Raw genomic sequence first — 14337 nt, 5'->3', positions numbered from 1 at the left:
ATGGAAATGTTTAGAGATGTTGATGTATTACTCGCAGCGAGAGAGTTATGGCGGAGGCGTTTATTAAATACGCCGCTCCATGTTCATGCAGAGACCAAAAAAAGCGTTTTTGAAGAATGATGGATTGAGGTTGTACTTTAACAGTTCTAGAAACCGTACACTGATGAGAATAAACTTTAATGGATTGCGGGGCGGCTTTTGGAACCGGCTGGTCCGGATTCAAGTCGCGTCCCGGGCGGGCTTCTAAAGTGGCTGGAACGTTATTGGACAATAAAAGCTGTTTTAAGTGAAGGGTTCGAATATTGTCGTGGAATAGCGCTCTTTAAGCGTGGAGATGAATATTTGAACAGGATATTTCAGCGGTCGTTGTTGTCCTGTCGATACATCAATAACCCACCTGATAGAGTGTAGAGTGCAGGGGGAGGCATTTTCAAAAGAACATTTAAGTACATTTGCTGAGAATTAGCTGACTTGTGTAATAACTGATAAGGCTTATTGACTGCCACGGACTTTACTGTTGCAAAATCAATGTTTGTGTGTGCTAGCCACGGTACTTTTAAACAAGCTCGGCCCGGGAAAGGGGGTGCTCGGGGGGCACGAGGTGGGAATAAAAAGGATTGATGCCCATTTTATTATCTGTTTTTCAGCATCTTCTCTCTGTTACTTACACATGGCATTATTGGAGATCCATTGTTGGGAGTCCGCTGCCTTTAAATGGCCTAATATATTGAACAGGGGGCTTTTAAGATGGTTTCAGGGGATTTCTGCATTTGACTTGGCAAAATAAAATGAATTGCGGGCTGAGTTTTAAATATTTATGATTTTTTTTTTCTTCCTCTTCTTCTCTTTGCATTACCTTGGGTTTTAAAAATGAACTTAACCCGATATTGGTGAGCGGCCCGCAGCAAACTGCAGCAAGGGACTGTAATTATGAACGTTGGGAGAGGTACTACGCACAGAAACTCTCCTCTCTCTCTCGAATCTCGCGCAATTATTTTTCCTGTCTGCATGCTCAGAGCCGCTGTGGAAAATGTGTGTATGTCTCTACCACATGTGTGCGGTTTGCTGCAGTTTTATGTTCATATTAAACAGAGGAAGCCATAAAGATATTTGTGTCATGGTCCTGCATAAATGAAGAATTATAACTGTGGAGTCGAGGCTCGTTTTAAAAGAAATCTCTATAAAATGATGCCATCAAAAATATAAGACATTATGAAAATAATCATGTGCTTATAAAGAGGGAAATATAGAATTCTGCAAATGCGTTTTGGAGATGCAAATATATTATTACAGAAAAAAAAAGAAAAAAAAATATATTCATAAATAGATATATTTTTTGCAATTGTATTTTCTGTAATTATATGGTATAACGTGTGTGGTAGGGGAGAGGAGCATCTGCTTTGTCTCATAACCTTGTAAATGCTTGTCAGAGAATGTAATTGTTGTGAGCTCCTATAGAAAAAATGCTGCCGTCCCTTTAAGTGCTTCCACCAATTCTGATGGAGTGCTGATTTACATATCCCATCCTCTCCTCCCCCTTCAGGAGAGCTGAGTGAGGATGTGGAGGCTGCCAGTGAGACCACCACAGATCAGGAGGACCAAACCAAAGACAGAGAGAGTGGGGGGGAGAGGGAGCTCACCAAAGGGACAGGTAAGCCCTATCTTTCCAATTCACTATGCAGGGAGTCCATTATCACAGGGGAATGCTAGATTTGTACATATAGAAACAGAGTTGCCTTTATATTCCACAGCTCTAGTGTTTTTACCACAGATAGTTCAGTGCACTTTTTTTTTTCCTTCCAAGAATCGAGCTTAATTTAATATGTTTTATGTATCACCCCTGAGGATTTAGTTGGAATTCCCAGGGAAAGAAATTATCCCTGATTATGGCGAATCTGGTCAAGTGACAAAAACACAAGCCAGGGCCTACGTACAGAGTTACAGAGCAGCCATGTGTCTAAACACATGTGACCGTGTTCTCTGCCTCACACACACACACCTCTGAAGAATGCTATCAGATAGGAGTATTTTGCAGGCGGGGATTGGGGGTGGTTGTGGCAGGTGCAGGTGTCAGGTTTCATAGAGAGGTGTGGTTTAAGAGGAGGGGGGCTGCCTGGGGTGTTGGAGTGGAGTGGAGAGCAGAGAGAGGCCTGTGAAGGTGTAAGTGGAGATCAGTGGTGCGTTGCTGTGCTGCTGATGTGTTCGGAAAGCTGCAAGGGCCTGCAGCACGTGCTGCATTACGAGCTGGTGTGTGTGTGTGTGTGTGAGAGAGAGAGAGAGAGAGAGAGAGAGAGAGAGAGAGAGAGAGAGAGAGAGAGAGAGAGAGAGAGAGAGAGAGAGAGAGAGAGAGAGGCCTCTGGTTTGTTACTATAGTCATATGTACCTGTGCATGAATTGTATCGCATTAAGAAAAGGGGGGTAAACTTTACAATAGTGTCCCATTAGTTGACTTGACTTTAGTTAATGCACTAATATGAACTAACAATGAATGATACATTCATTCATGTTTTTAATCTTTGTTAATGTTTGCTAATATAAATACAGCTATTACTTCATGTCAGCTCAGGTAATATTAACAGATACAACTTTTGATTTTAATAATGTATTGGCAAATATTTAAATGAACAATAACTAAATATTAATACATGTTTTAGAATTATTTTTCATTGTTAAAAATAAAAATGTTAACTAGAAAACAGATATTCTGTTGTAATGTAATATAAATGACACTATATTCTTTAAAACTTTGATTAAGACTACCTCTATGGTAGTCTCGCTGAAATTAAAGTCAAGATTTGTTACAAAAATAGCTACAAACCCATATATTTCATAAAGTGTAGAGGGAAGGATTTAAAAATAATATAAAAATATCATGTTTGAATGGAAAATGAAAATGAATTAATAATTTTAATTGTAATGCTTTTTTAGGGCAATTAAATAAAGTAATGTGTGTACTCTTAGAAGAATATATGTACGACTTGGCTGCACAGTATTTTATTTTTAGGTGACTTTAATAATATTAATCATATTTCTAGAATAATATGCTTTGATAGGGAGCACATAATGAAGGTATGCTTAATATTATGTATAGTGCTGTATAAAACGAAACAAAAAATGGTTGGGAACTTGGGAAGCACATCTGTATGTATGCATGCGTGTGCAGTTTAAGCATTAGTCATGTCCTCTGACAGGTGCATGCTGGTCTGAATGTGTCAGGTGTCCATTTTTGCTTGCCATCTTGTGTTTGAAGTTCCATTCACGAGGAGGAGTTCAATTCGTGCCAGTGCAGAAGCCGTTTGATTGCGAGGTGGAAGTAGTCAGGGCGAACACCTGTCTGGAACAAGGGTTTTCACTACAGCTGTACCTCACAGGCGACAGGATATAACATCATTCCTCATCATAGGAAAAACTACTTTAGTCTTTTGCATGTTCCACATTTCATTATTATTATCGTGATTTTTAAATTTTCCAAAACTACAGCAAAAAAAGTTCATCGGAGCATTTGAAGGCAAATCTTTTAAAGCGTCGTTTGATTTTTTTTCCCCAACTTTCATTTTAAATGAGGCCGAGTTGTTTGTGCACTTTGAGCGAGTGCCACTCAGCTTTGATGGGGAGAAATAATGATATGCATCGCCTGCCTGAAAATGGCTAAAAGTATATTTTAACACATCAAAATAAAGCACTTTAAAAAGCATTAAAATGAGCTGTTTGATTAATAATTCAGCCGTTACCTGTGGTGCCGAAGAAGACGACTCTGCGCATTAGGAGCCCTGCGTCTTTTTCTGAAAGGCATGCGATTCCATACAAGAATATTCAATTCTTTTCCTCCCCCTGTCAGTTGCTAATCACCAAATAAGTGTGTTTCTGTGTTTTCACAAAGGAAAGATGTGCTTGCATATGAAAAATTTACAGGCTTCCCAGCAGCTTATTAGGAACGCTTAGTTAAAAATAGCGTGCATTAGGAAGCCAGGTCTAGGGTGCCGTTTGATGTCTGAGGAGAGGTGGAGAGGGGAGGAAGGAGTGACGGGGGTGGAAGAGTGAAACCTGGCGGTGTTGTGATCTAAGATACTGGTGCTGCTTTAATGGAAGCAGCTCTTTTATATTCTTTTTCTAATCGTGTTTAGAACTCGCTTTCATGATTGACGGACAGAGCGGCGTGAGACGCCGCTACGAGAGGCTTTCTGAACCCCTGCCTGGGAAGCACTGGAATGCTTTTAGTAAACAGAGGCACTCTTGTTTTGGCTGGAGATTGTCTGAGAATGTGTGTGGAGAATGCACCGATTCTGGACTCCGTCGCGATGGGGACGTGGCTAACCTGTTATTTAAAGGCACGCATCCGAGCGGATTTGAGTCACACTGTCTGAGCGGGCTGTTATTAGGGTCTGTCATTAGTGCTGTTGAAGTTTTTCCTCTCGTCCTAGTCGTGCGAACGCCGGGTGTTGAAATGTGGGGCCGCTTCGCAGGTGACAATCAAGTCGTGCGTGTTAGTAACATCCCAGTTAAGCCGTAGTTTAGTGCGTGCAGAGTTTGTGCATGGTGGGTGTCTTGTCAACACATATAGGGAAAAAACGTACAGATATATTTTTCATTGTAAGCGCAGGAGAGAGAGACTAAAAAGGTGAGCCCTGATCCATTGGGTTAGCGTTAGTGCAATGGGCTTTATTAAAGCAAGAAGGCCGGATATGGGGCAGAAAATAAGGATAGAGGAAGTTACGGATGGACAGAGAAAGGGGAGGATACGTGGCAATGTGGAGCTGAAAGAGCTGAGCAGAATTGCTCATTCACTTAAGGACCGACGGAGCAACCACGATATGATTTGAAATGTTTAACATAAATATAGGTGGGGCGGTTTACAGGCAGGGGGTTTATGAATCTTTCCTCCCAACCCCCAACTTTCAAATCACTGGGGTTATAGTGAGGGAGGGAAAATAATCTGATGCGGGTCAGACGCTATCTGACACGGCGGCAGCAGCCCTCCAAATTGGTTCCATCTCTTTTGCCTTATGCATTTACTTAAATATATGAATGTCTGTGATTGGATGCACAGGGGGACGGTGTGTATTTGTGTGTGCACAGGAGAGAAAGGGACAGCAAAATAATTGTCCTCTGTCTGCAAGGCGAACGTTAGCACCCCCTGGACGCAGAGGAAGTGTATTACATGTTTCCATCTCCAGCATTATTTCATGGCCTTGATGTCCATCAATAGATTTTACAGGAGTTGATGTGAATAGGCAGGAGCTCCAGCCGCGGCGTGTTATAATCGTGGTAAACGCAACCGTAGCTGTCAGGGTTGTCAGCTGACTCGGTGAATATCGCTGAAGAAATGGCACATATACGGATGAAAACTGTCATGGTTTTTATGATGCCATATTTATTGCATCATCCTGAGGGTGTTTTAAGATGAATTTACCAAAGCATGTCACTGGAGTTCTTCCTAACGCCCTGTCTCTGAAACAAAGCATCAATCAGAGCGCTTTTAAAAGCACCAACGCGTTTGCATATTCATATCGCGTCCTTTAAAAGCTTGTCATCCCTTCAATTAAAATTATTTTTGTCTTGAGGACTAATAGGCTATAAATTGTCCTTGTTTGCGAGCCAGCGCTCACATAGACCTGTGTTTATGAGTCTTACTCCCTGTATTCTAATTGGCATGCCGTCCTGAGAGAGAGAGAGAGAGAGCGAGTTGCATCTATGTGTGTCAGTGCGCGTATGTCCTCTAAAGGTGATTGCGGTGTTAGCTCCCGCCTAGCAATTGGAAGATTAATAACACGTCCACTAATTGATATCTCCTTTTAATTTCTTCATTTTAAATTTGTCTTTGTAGCAGTCGCGCCTGTGGGGCTACATGGGCACTTCCTTTGCAGAGCCATGGAGGTGGTCCTTTCATTTAATAGTGGGTTATACACCAAGGGAACTGTGATATGATAAGCCGCAATATGGAGTGGCGTTGGCGTTAGGCTTTGGTTGTAATTTTCTTTATTTGAAATTAATTGATGCAGAGTAATTACCTGAGAAATATGAGGTGAAATGGAATATAGCCCTTTGTTGCTCAGGGCACCAACGCGGCCTGCAGATTAAAAAGAGGAGGGGAAAAAAGGGGGGAGGGAATGAGCAGAAAAAAGATAATATTCGGTTATTGTTAGCCGTGGTAAAAGTGAATGACTTATAGCACTGGGGAGTTGGACCACTCCTTTGTATTAACGGTTAAATAGCAGAGGGACCGGGAGGAGAAAAGTGGGAAAGACGAGAGAACGATGGAGGAGGTTTGACCTCCTGAATAGAGACACATGGGATGGCGTTGTTCTGATGTTGTGGTTCTGATGTTTTAACTAGTAACCAGCTAGTTGCCTGTTCAACTTACCCAGAGAAGGGCCATACTGCTTGATCACCTCTGGTCCAAAAAATTGTTTCTCTAAATATCTAAACATTCTAAAATCATGATGCATTGACTAGAGAAGCAAAATGACCTTAGATATTAAGTCGTTTTCTTTTTCAGTGTAGACTAGGACTAAAGCTCTCTAACATTCATAAACCACCATTGAGCATGTTGATGGGCTGCTGCTGATTCTGTTGGAAAGTGGTCAGGCTTTGTGTAGGACTCATTATGTCCAAGTATAGACTTGCCTTTTTTAGGAGCAAAAAGCGGGGCTGGATAAAGTAAGGATGAATTGATCACCTGACGTTTCCCATGCCTTCTTGGTAACACATCTGCTGATTTTTCACAAATGCGCATGATGCACTCCATATGCCAGGGGAAATAATTTTTCTACTCTTACCCTGTCCGCCCACTTACAGTGTCCAGTTAGTCTCGTAGGGGATGACTTCCCTAGGACACCTGGGTAATGATATGATGGCAGCTGTGGTTACATGTGTGGACATTTGCAGTGGCGCGGGACTTGTTGCGTTATTGCTGTCCAGCTCGTGTCAGTCGCACACTTGTTCGGCGCCTCCCTTCCATGAAAGCGCTTCACGTCTCTGATTTAGAAGCTTAGCACTCAGCACTGACAGCCTCCTCCGGCTGGCTGTGAAATGCTGCTCAGCTCCAGGGGTTGAGAAAAGGTGCCAAAGTCCAATTCACTTACGGGACACTCCAGAACAAAGACCTCCTGCTTACGGAAAAGGCCCATGAATTAATAATCACCTAATTGACTTTTAAGACTTTTTTTCACTGCTTCTCCTTTGGCTTTTGTGATGTCAGATGAAAGTTGGGGCGTTGTCGCTGTCTCTGTGGGTTTTGTTGCAAGCGCGGTCTACTGCTGAATGGTAGAATTGAGGTCAGATGTACAGATACTACATTAGGATGGTTTTGAAAAGACACAGGGGGCAAGAACTGCACACATAGCAAGACTGATGTAGTTCCCACTCCTTTAAAAACAGGAAAATACCTCCAGAGAAAAAATAAATAAAAATAATAATGCTAGTAATGTTTGTGTAACACTATTTCTGTGAGGGGAAATCTATTTTAGATATGTGCTGAAAATCAGTTATGCCATCAGTGTACACATTAGGCAGATAATCTGCCATTTTGAGATGATTTGTGCAGGCTAATATTTAGCCATTTAGAAACGTTTTTAATTATTTAATTCAGCCAAAATTTGACCATTTTGAGATTATACATATTTGGGCATTTTTCAATTTAGACAATAATTATCCATTTTGAGATGATTTATATTGACTGATATTTGGACATTTTTAGATTGTTTTATGATCTGGGAATATTTATTTATACATTATTTGTATCTGTCATATTGTTCTTTTATCACTTGACTAGCTGATACGAATAATATCAAAATAGCTGATTGTTGAATAGTGAATTGGCCACCAGAATATTTTTTGGCTTGAATATCTGAACATGCAAAATATCAACAAAAACACATAGCCTGTTTTATTTTAGCTTCTTTTTTTATCAACGCTTGAATATGGGTAGGTTTAATAAAAAAGCAACATTTTGAACGAAAAAGAAAGTTTAAAAAAAAAAAACTACAACATGCATAGGCAATGCTTTTATCGCTTGTTTCTGCTCCTTTTTTCCTGTGTTTTGATCGGGAGATTCAGTACTCTCAGAATTTGCGTAGTTGCGCCCCCTACCGAATAACAGTGAAAACATGGAAAGCAGCAAAATTCCGTCAATGGGGGGAAATGTTGTCTCATAATTGATGGAAAATTCTGTCAATGACAGGGAAAGAGTTAAAAAAAATTATATAAAATATAGACATTTGAAAAAATATCTTTTTTTAACATGTTTGTTTAGGTTAATTCATTTTGTCTTCATCTCCCTTTACGTTTATAATACCCAGCCCCGAAACACTGCAGTCCTCTAGGGGTTAAGATTTGGCATTTGAAAACCCATATTGGTCAACCACTAGTACACAGTAAAAATACCATAGCCTGACACACATAGCCAGGCTCATGAGCAGAGACCAGAGAGCGGGAGGGGAGAGAAAGAGAAGCCCCCGCCTTCAGGTTCTGGTCATGGTCTCTAATAACGGATCTGACCTGCTCAGATGTCGAGGCATGTTCCTGCGGCCGCCCAACCGTGCCGAACACACACGCATTGCACATGCCAACAGTCTGCTTTCTTTGCCTGTTTATTGGTCTCCATTTTGTTCCAGCGTGCTCTGTGATGATGTTTTTTTCCCCGCTTTCTCCCTCCGTCTCTTGACAACAGAAAACAGGATACGGTAGCTGGGCTTTAGTCACGGGGGTTTGGTGGCAGAAGTGGGTTTTTGGGGCTTTTTAAAAGCAAACAATTGATCAGATTTATGGAGTCCTAACAGGGCGTGACGAGGTGCGGCTGTGCCCAGAGGCAGCGGGCTGCCCTCCCCTCCACACGTGCTGCAGGCCTCCGGCAGGCAGCTGCTCCCCTGACCTCACGCTATTCACTTGCAATAGTCTATTAGACAGAATATACAATAAAAACATTTACAAGTAATACTCGACGAGTGTGCTTAACCCCTTTTCAATCATACTTAGAGTCACAGGCAATTGTTTTGTTGGTTTGTTTACATGTATTTATCTTTAAATGCATTTAGCATAAAAGCATTAGCTGAAGCTTTCTATGTTTTTTAGAGTAGCTTTAGCCTACTCTAGCTATCTATCCCTGCACTCTTTAACAACAATGTACCATGGTAACCATTGCCTACACCAAAATACCATAGTTACTTTTAAAACACAATAATATAACTTGGCCTTGAAATAGCATTAGCAGTTTTGTTTTTGACGACATGGTTGGCTAATACCAAGTTTCCACATTTTATTGTAGTAAGAACAACTCTAACTCTGTGTTTTGGTGGACAATTTGGTTACCAACCAGGAACATGTCCTACAAGGAACCTGAAAGGAGGTTTCCTGAAAGAATGTGCACAAGCAGATAATAGAGAGCCTAGGAAGAGTCAAGAGACTGCCACAGACATAGGCACTGTAGGAGCAGTGCAGTAAGGAGGAAGTGGCCAGTGCTAGGACGGAGAGTGGAGGTTAATGGCAACAAATGGGAGGTTCCTTTGTTTAACATTTCCTTTGTTTATTGGTGGATGTGTCTAATGGGATTGGCCATGACTGGACCTAATAGGGCAGCATTGGCTGATTGGGGGAGTCTCTGGGAGCCGCAGCAGGCAGCGTTCCCCAAAGTAGGGCCCCCCACTGAAGCCAGCGTTCAGCTGCCCTGCCCTGATTGGACCTGACACTTTAATGTCTGCCCAAGGAACATGGTCAGCCCGGCTTAAACTGACCCCCACACCCCTCCCCACAATCCCCTGCTCTCAATTTGCCCTTTCAGGACTGGACAAATCATGCCAAATTTAACTCTTTATAGCCTCGTTATGGGCTGGCAAGAGAGAAGGACATCTTACGTTTCACTGTGAATTCTTTCCCTTAGCAGTGTGAACAGTGTGTTCTCTCGACCCCTCTCTGGCTTAGAGTGGATTTACTTTTTATACAATATTTTTTTTCCGGTGATCGGATTGCTCTGTATTGCTACCCCAAGTTTGTTCTCTTCAATTTTGTTGTTTCCAGATACATTCTGTTTAGCTAAGCTCTAGGCCTGTTGTTGTTAGGATTTGCTCAGTTGTCAGTATAGAAAGCGAAAAGACGAGCACACATTGAACTGTTATTTTTCAGATAGCTAGTCATTAACATGCTAATGGCAGTTGAGCTAACTGACAACAACACGTGAAATTGAGCTTGCATAAAAAATGTTGCCGTTCACATACTTGAATAGGAAACATTTCATGTCTTCGTTTTGGTTTGTTTTGTTTTTTTTATCCCAGAAACGAGTGAGCCATGCCAATAGTGATAGATACAATATTAGCACCTTAACATATTTGGCTAGTTCGCAAAGAATCTTTTCTTTAAAATTGATAGCAAAACGTAAAACTCATGCATAACTATAAGATTTGCTGAAAAACGAAATAACTAAGGAATGTAATTTTATATTCCAACGAGAAGTGCAAATAAGCAAGGAAAAGAATCGAAATAGGAACCAGAACATAACTCTTTCTTCTTGATACATTTTGAAGCTGCCTGTGGTATATTTGACTCTTTTCAAGTTGGGCGAATCCCTTCGCTGAAGCCACACTTCAAATGGCTTCATCTGAGAGAGCATGCATCCTAAAGCTGCTCACCGTGGCAAACTAATGTTTTGATTAGATGTCTGTGCCTGTGTCTGATGTCCTAAACATCCAACATAGGGAGAGACAAGCCGTCAAAGCATTGCACACTCCCTCTTCTAAGTGCCATGGGAGGAGCGGTTAAAAGACTACATTGGTTTGGAGGGGGAGCAGCCTGCCTTAGCAATCCGCCGGCCTGGCTGATTCCCGTTCAATGCCTATCACTGCATATCCTACACTACATCCTTTTTTTCCCCCCATTTTATCGACATTGTAAGTGGAGAGATGACAGCATATTATATGGAGATATGACACAAGATGCGCAGCATTTGTTTACCTTACCTTACCTTACCTTAGGTTTCCTTGATCAAACAGAGAACTTTGCAAAGAACGATACCTTGTTTCAACATTCAGTGAACTCTTACTGTAGGTTACACTAACATAATAGCAAGTTAATTTATTATTACAAATCTGCTTTTTAGTCTCCTTTAACAAATAAGCTCAGCACAGTAACTGTGATACAATTGTTTTCATTGTGCAGTACAGCATTGTCATACTGCACTAAACTGCGTTCTACTGCATTTCATTTTTGTAAAGCCTGACTTATTGATTAATTGCATGCCCTGACTGCCAAATCGGTGCTGTGTTTTGACAAGTATGCATATTTTGTGTGTCTATGGCAGCGTCCAACCAATCGGAGAGGGATCAGACGGATTCCCCGGTCCCCTCCAAGCGGCCTTCTTCGAGGTCCGAGGCAGCAGAAAGCCCTCTCTCGTCAAAGCGACCCAGGACCGCCGAGAAGAACAGTGGAGAGCAGGTATGGAGGAAAATCTACAGCCTTAGTGAAACATTTAGAATTCTCTCTGTCTGTTTCTGCAAAGTAGATTCAGAAAGACCTTATCTAATCCCCAGGCATGTAGGTCTCATTAACTGTACCCATTAATTAACAAAATATCTAAGGATGTTGTTTTCAGCCCTTTTTAATATAGAGTAGTAGAATGTAGCTGGCCTTTTTAAATTATGCATGCTTTTTTTTCTAAAAAATATTATATTTCTCCATCTTTTCTGCTGCTCTTGCAGTGCTAATTGTGCAAAAGGTGAAAAATCAATATGATATTTGACAGATGAGAGCTCTTTGAAGTGTCTGCCTCTCAGAGTAGCCCACTGCTCTCTGCATGGGAGAGAGGCCAGTCTTTCTCTGTCCTTGATTTGACCACTTTTCTCAAGAAAATAATATTCTCTCTCTGCCTTCTTGTCTTTGTACAGATGTACCAGTGCCCCTACTGCAAGTTCAGCAACACAGATCTAAATCGTCTCAGAATGCACGTGATGACGCAGCACTCAGTGCAGCCCATGTTCCGCTGCCCGTTGTGCCAGGACATGCTCAACAACAAGGTCCACCTGCAGTTCCACCTCACCCACCTCCACAGCGTGGCACCAGACTGCGTCGAAAAACTAATTGCCACTGTAAGTTGCTGCAGAAAGTAATAACTGTACAAACTTCATTCGCTTACATTTGTTTCCTCTAATAAATGGCCAAAGACATTCAACCAAGCTTTCCTCCACAGTCAAAAGAACCTTACTTCTATTTTCTAGTGGATGGATATCTGTTCATCACACTTAATTTCTCTCTGCAATCTTTTGTTTTTCATGTGAGACGAGAGCGAAGGCCTCAAGACCCTTCCATTGTGTAGTGCGAAGGCCATATGCTTTTACACACTGCCCATGTTCCGTAGTGATCATGTCAGGCATTAACCTCACAGATGACTCAGTTTCTTACTCACTCTGCCTTTGTGGGCTGAAGGTTGTTTCCTTTTATCTAATTGATGACATTTTAAGGCTTAACTAAAACGCCAAAGGAAACTGATCATTGTCATATGGCTATGTTGGCTATTCTTATGGCCAGTATAATTTCCATGTTTTATTATGCTAGCAGGGATTAGCTTCAAGGTTATCGTCCCAGAAGTTGTTTGCTCGTTCATACCTCAGGGGACTTAAAGGGATAGTTCACCCAAAAATAAAAATGACCCCATCATTTACTATATGACACCTAGGATGGCTTGAGGGTGAGTAAATCATGGGGTAATTTTCATTTTTGGGTGAACTATCCCTTTTATGGAGATCTCAGAGATCTATGTTTCTGTTAGCATAGAAACTGAAATATCTCACTTTTGATCACAGGCTTCAGCTTGGCAGATGTCAGGACATTTTGTGACACTGCTGAGATGTCTGAAACTCTAGAAGATACACATAAGATCACTAGGGTCTTGTCAGGCAAAAAAAAATAATAAATCTGCGAACCAGTAGGCTCTCCATTTAATTTCAGTGCCGATTAGAAGAAAAAGTTGGTTTGTAAAAAGTAGATGAATATTGTAATTCTTAACCTTAGAGGAAATTTCCTCGGTTTAGTAGAAAAATTATAAAAGCCTCTTCTGATTACCAATGTCATTTGTATTCCACGCACTCTCTAGAAGCAGTAATACTTACATCATCCCTTTACGTTATTTCCACCTCTCTAGTCCCAGAGCGCTCAGGCCTCCAGCAGCCTACTCTGCCCGGTTCCTCAGAGAATACTCACCTTATTCCAATTCAGCTTCTACTGAGACTACCCTGCTTTCATGGGGGGGGTTTTTTCACACAAATTTTAGCAGCGAAATAATTAAGTGTAAGTTTGCCTGTGGAGTTTGAATTGCTTGCTTGGCCAATCACTCTAAATTCTGTGAAGGCATCTCCACTCCCCCAGCCCGAAAGCAAATGGTGAACACATTAGTAGAGGCCAGACGGCAATATTTTTTCTTTTATAGAGGTAATAATGCACTGAGCGCTGTACAAATGCGGTGCATGATAGAAACTGAGCTAATACAATGCACATTAAAACCAGCACCTTTTTTACAAGTAACGAGAGATGGAGAGAGGTACTCTATCCTGTTCCTCATGTCAGGCAGACAAGCTTAATGAATTCTGAATCAGGTGACTTTTAGTTCTTGCAAACATTGCATAAAGACGCAGCACTCTCTTCCACTCTCGCTCACCCTACCTCCTCCTTCTTTCTCTTCTCTCGCTCTCCCTCCCTCGCTCCCTCACTCTATGTCTAATGTTCTGTCTGTCTAAGATAGGGGTAATGAAAATAATTGTGCTTCATTAATTCTGAGTCTGGCTAGATGATAGCCATTTGGAACTATGTTTGCCAATTAGACGGTCCAAATTAAAAGTGACCTTGGGATACTCTCAGCACTCGGCGCTCTTTGCCTAATGATGCAGTTGTCTAGAAACAGTCCACTTTGTAATGTTAATCACAGGCATGTTTTGTTTCTGGAATTCTCCATACTGGTCACAATCATTTAACACTTTCATTTAGGAGGAGAGAGGGTTAGGGAGGAACCTAGAAAGCAGAAAAAGGTCTACATTTTGCCCAGTGTGATTTTGATTGCAGTAACCAGATGGTTATGAACCTCTCTAGTTCACTGACTATTTCTCAGTGTATGAGACTCAAAGATGTCAGGTTGCGTGGGACTCTGTATTTGATGGCACTTGGGTAAATCTGCTGGCTGACTTGGAATGTGATTAGGTTTTAAATCCACTATAAAACGGCTCCAGTCCAGTCAAACAGCCATGTAATGATACAATGTTTGCTTAGGTCTCTCACAGGTAATTAAAAGATTTTGGTTAACATGACCCCATTAACTGGACTAATATCATGATCATATCCCCATTAACTTGACTAATATCGTAT

The 14337-nt window shown here is 41.4% G+C and overlaps 1 protein-coding gene across 5 annotated transcripts in view; it reads left to right on the top strand.

The window, feature by feature from the left end:
- Positions 1-14337, top strand: part of zfhx3b (zinc finger homeobox 3b) — a 147674-nt gene that overhangs the window by 122479 nt on the left and 10858 nt on the right. For 3 of the 5 annotated variants that reach the window (XM_079809295.1, XM_079809292.1, XM_079809293.1), the window contains 3 exons: positions 1544-1651; positions 11288-11421; positions 11871-12071. In XM_079809295.1, the coding sequence (XP_079665421.1) occupies positions 1544-1651; positions 11288-11421; positions 11871-12071 (443 nt within the window). The remainder of the gene's footprint in view (positions 1-1543; positions 1652-11287; positions 11422-11870; positions 12072-14337) is intronic. The other 2 variants (XM_079809296.1, XM_079809294.1) reach the window with 1 other exon arrangement.

This window comes from Gobio gobio (assembly GCF_949357685.1).
Source record: "Gobio gobio genome assembly, chromosome: 2".
In the NCBI taxonomy this organism is placed as follows: Eukaryota; Metazoa; Chordata; class Actinopteri; order Cypriniformes; family Gobionidae; genus Gobio; species Gobio gobio.
The sequence above is the reverse complement of the archived record's forward strand: the minus strand, read 5'-3'. Positions and strand labels throughout refer to the sequence as shown.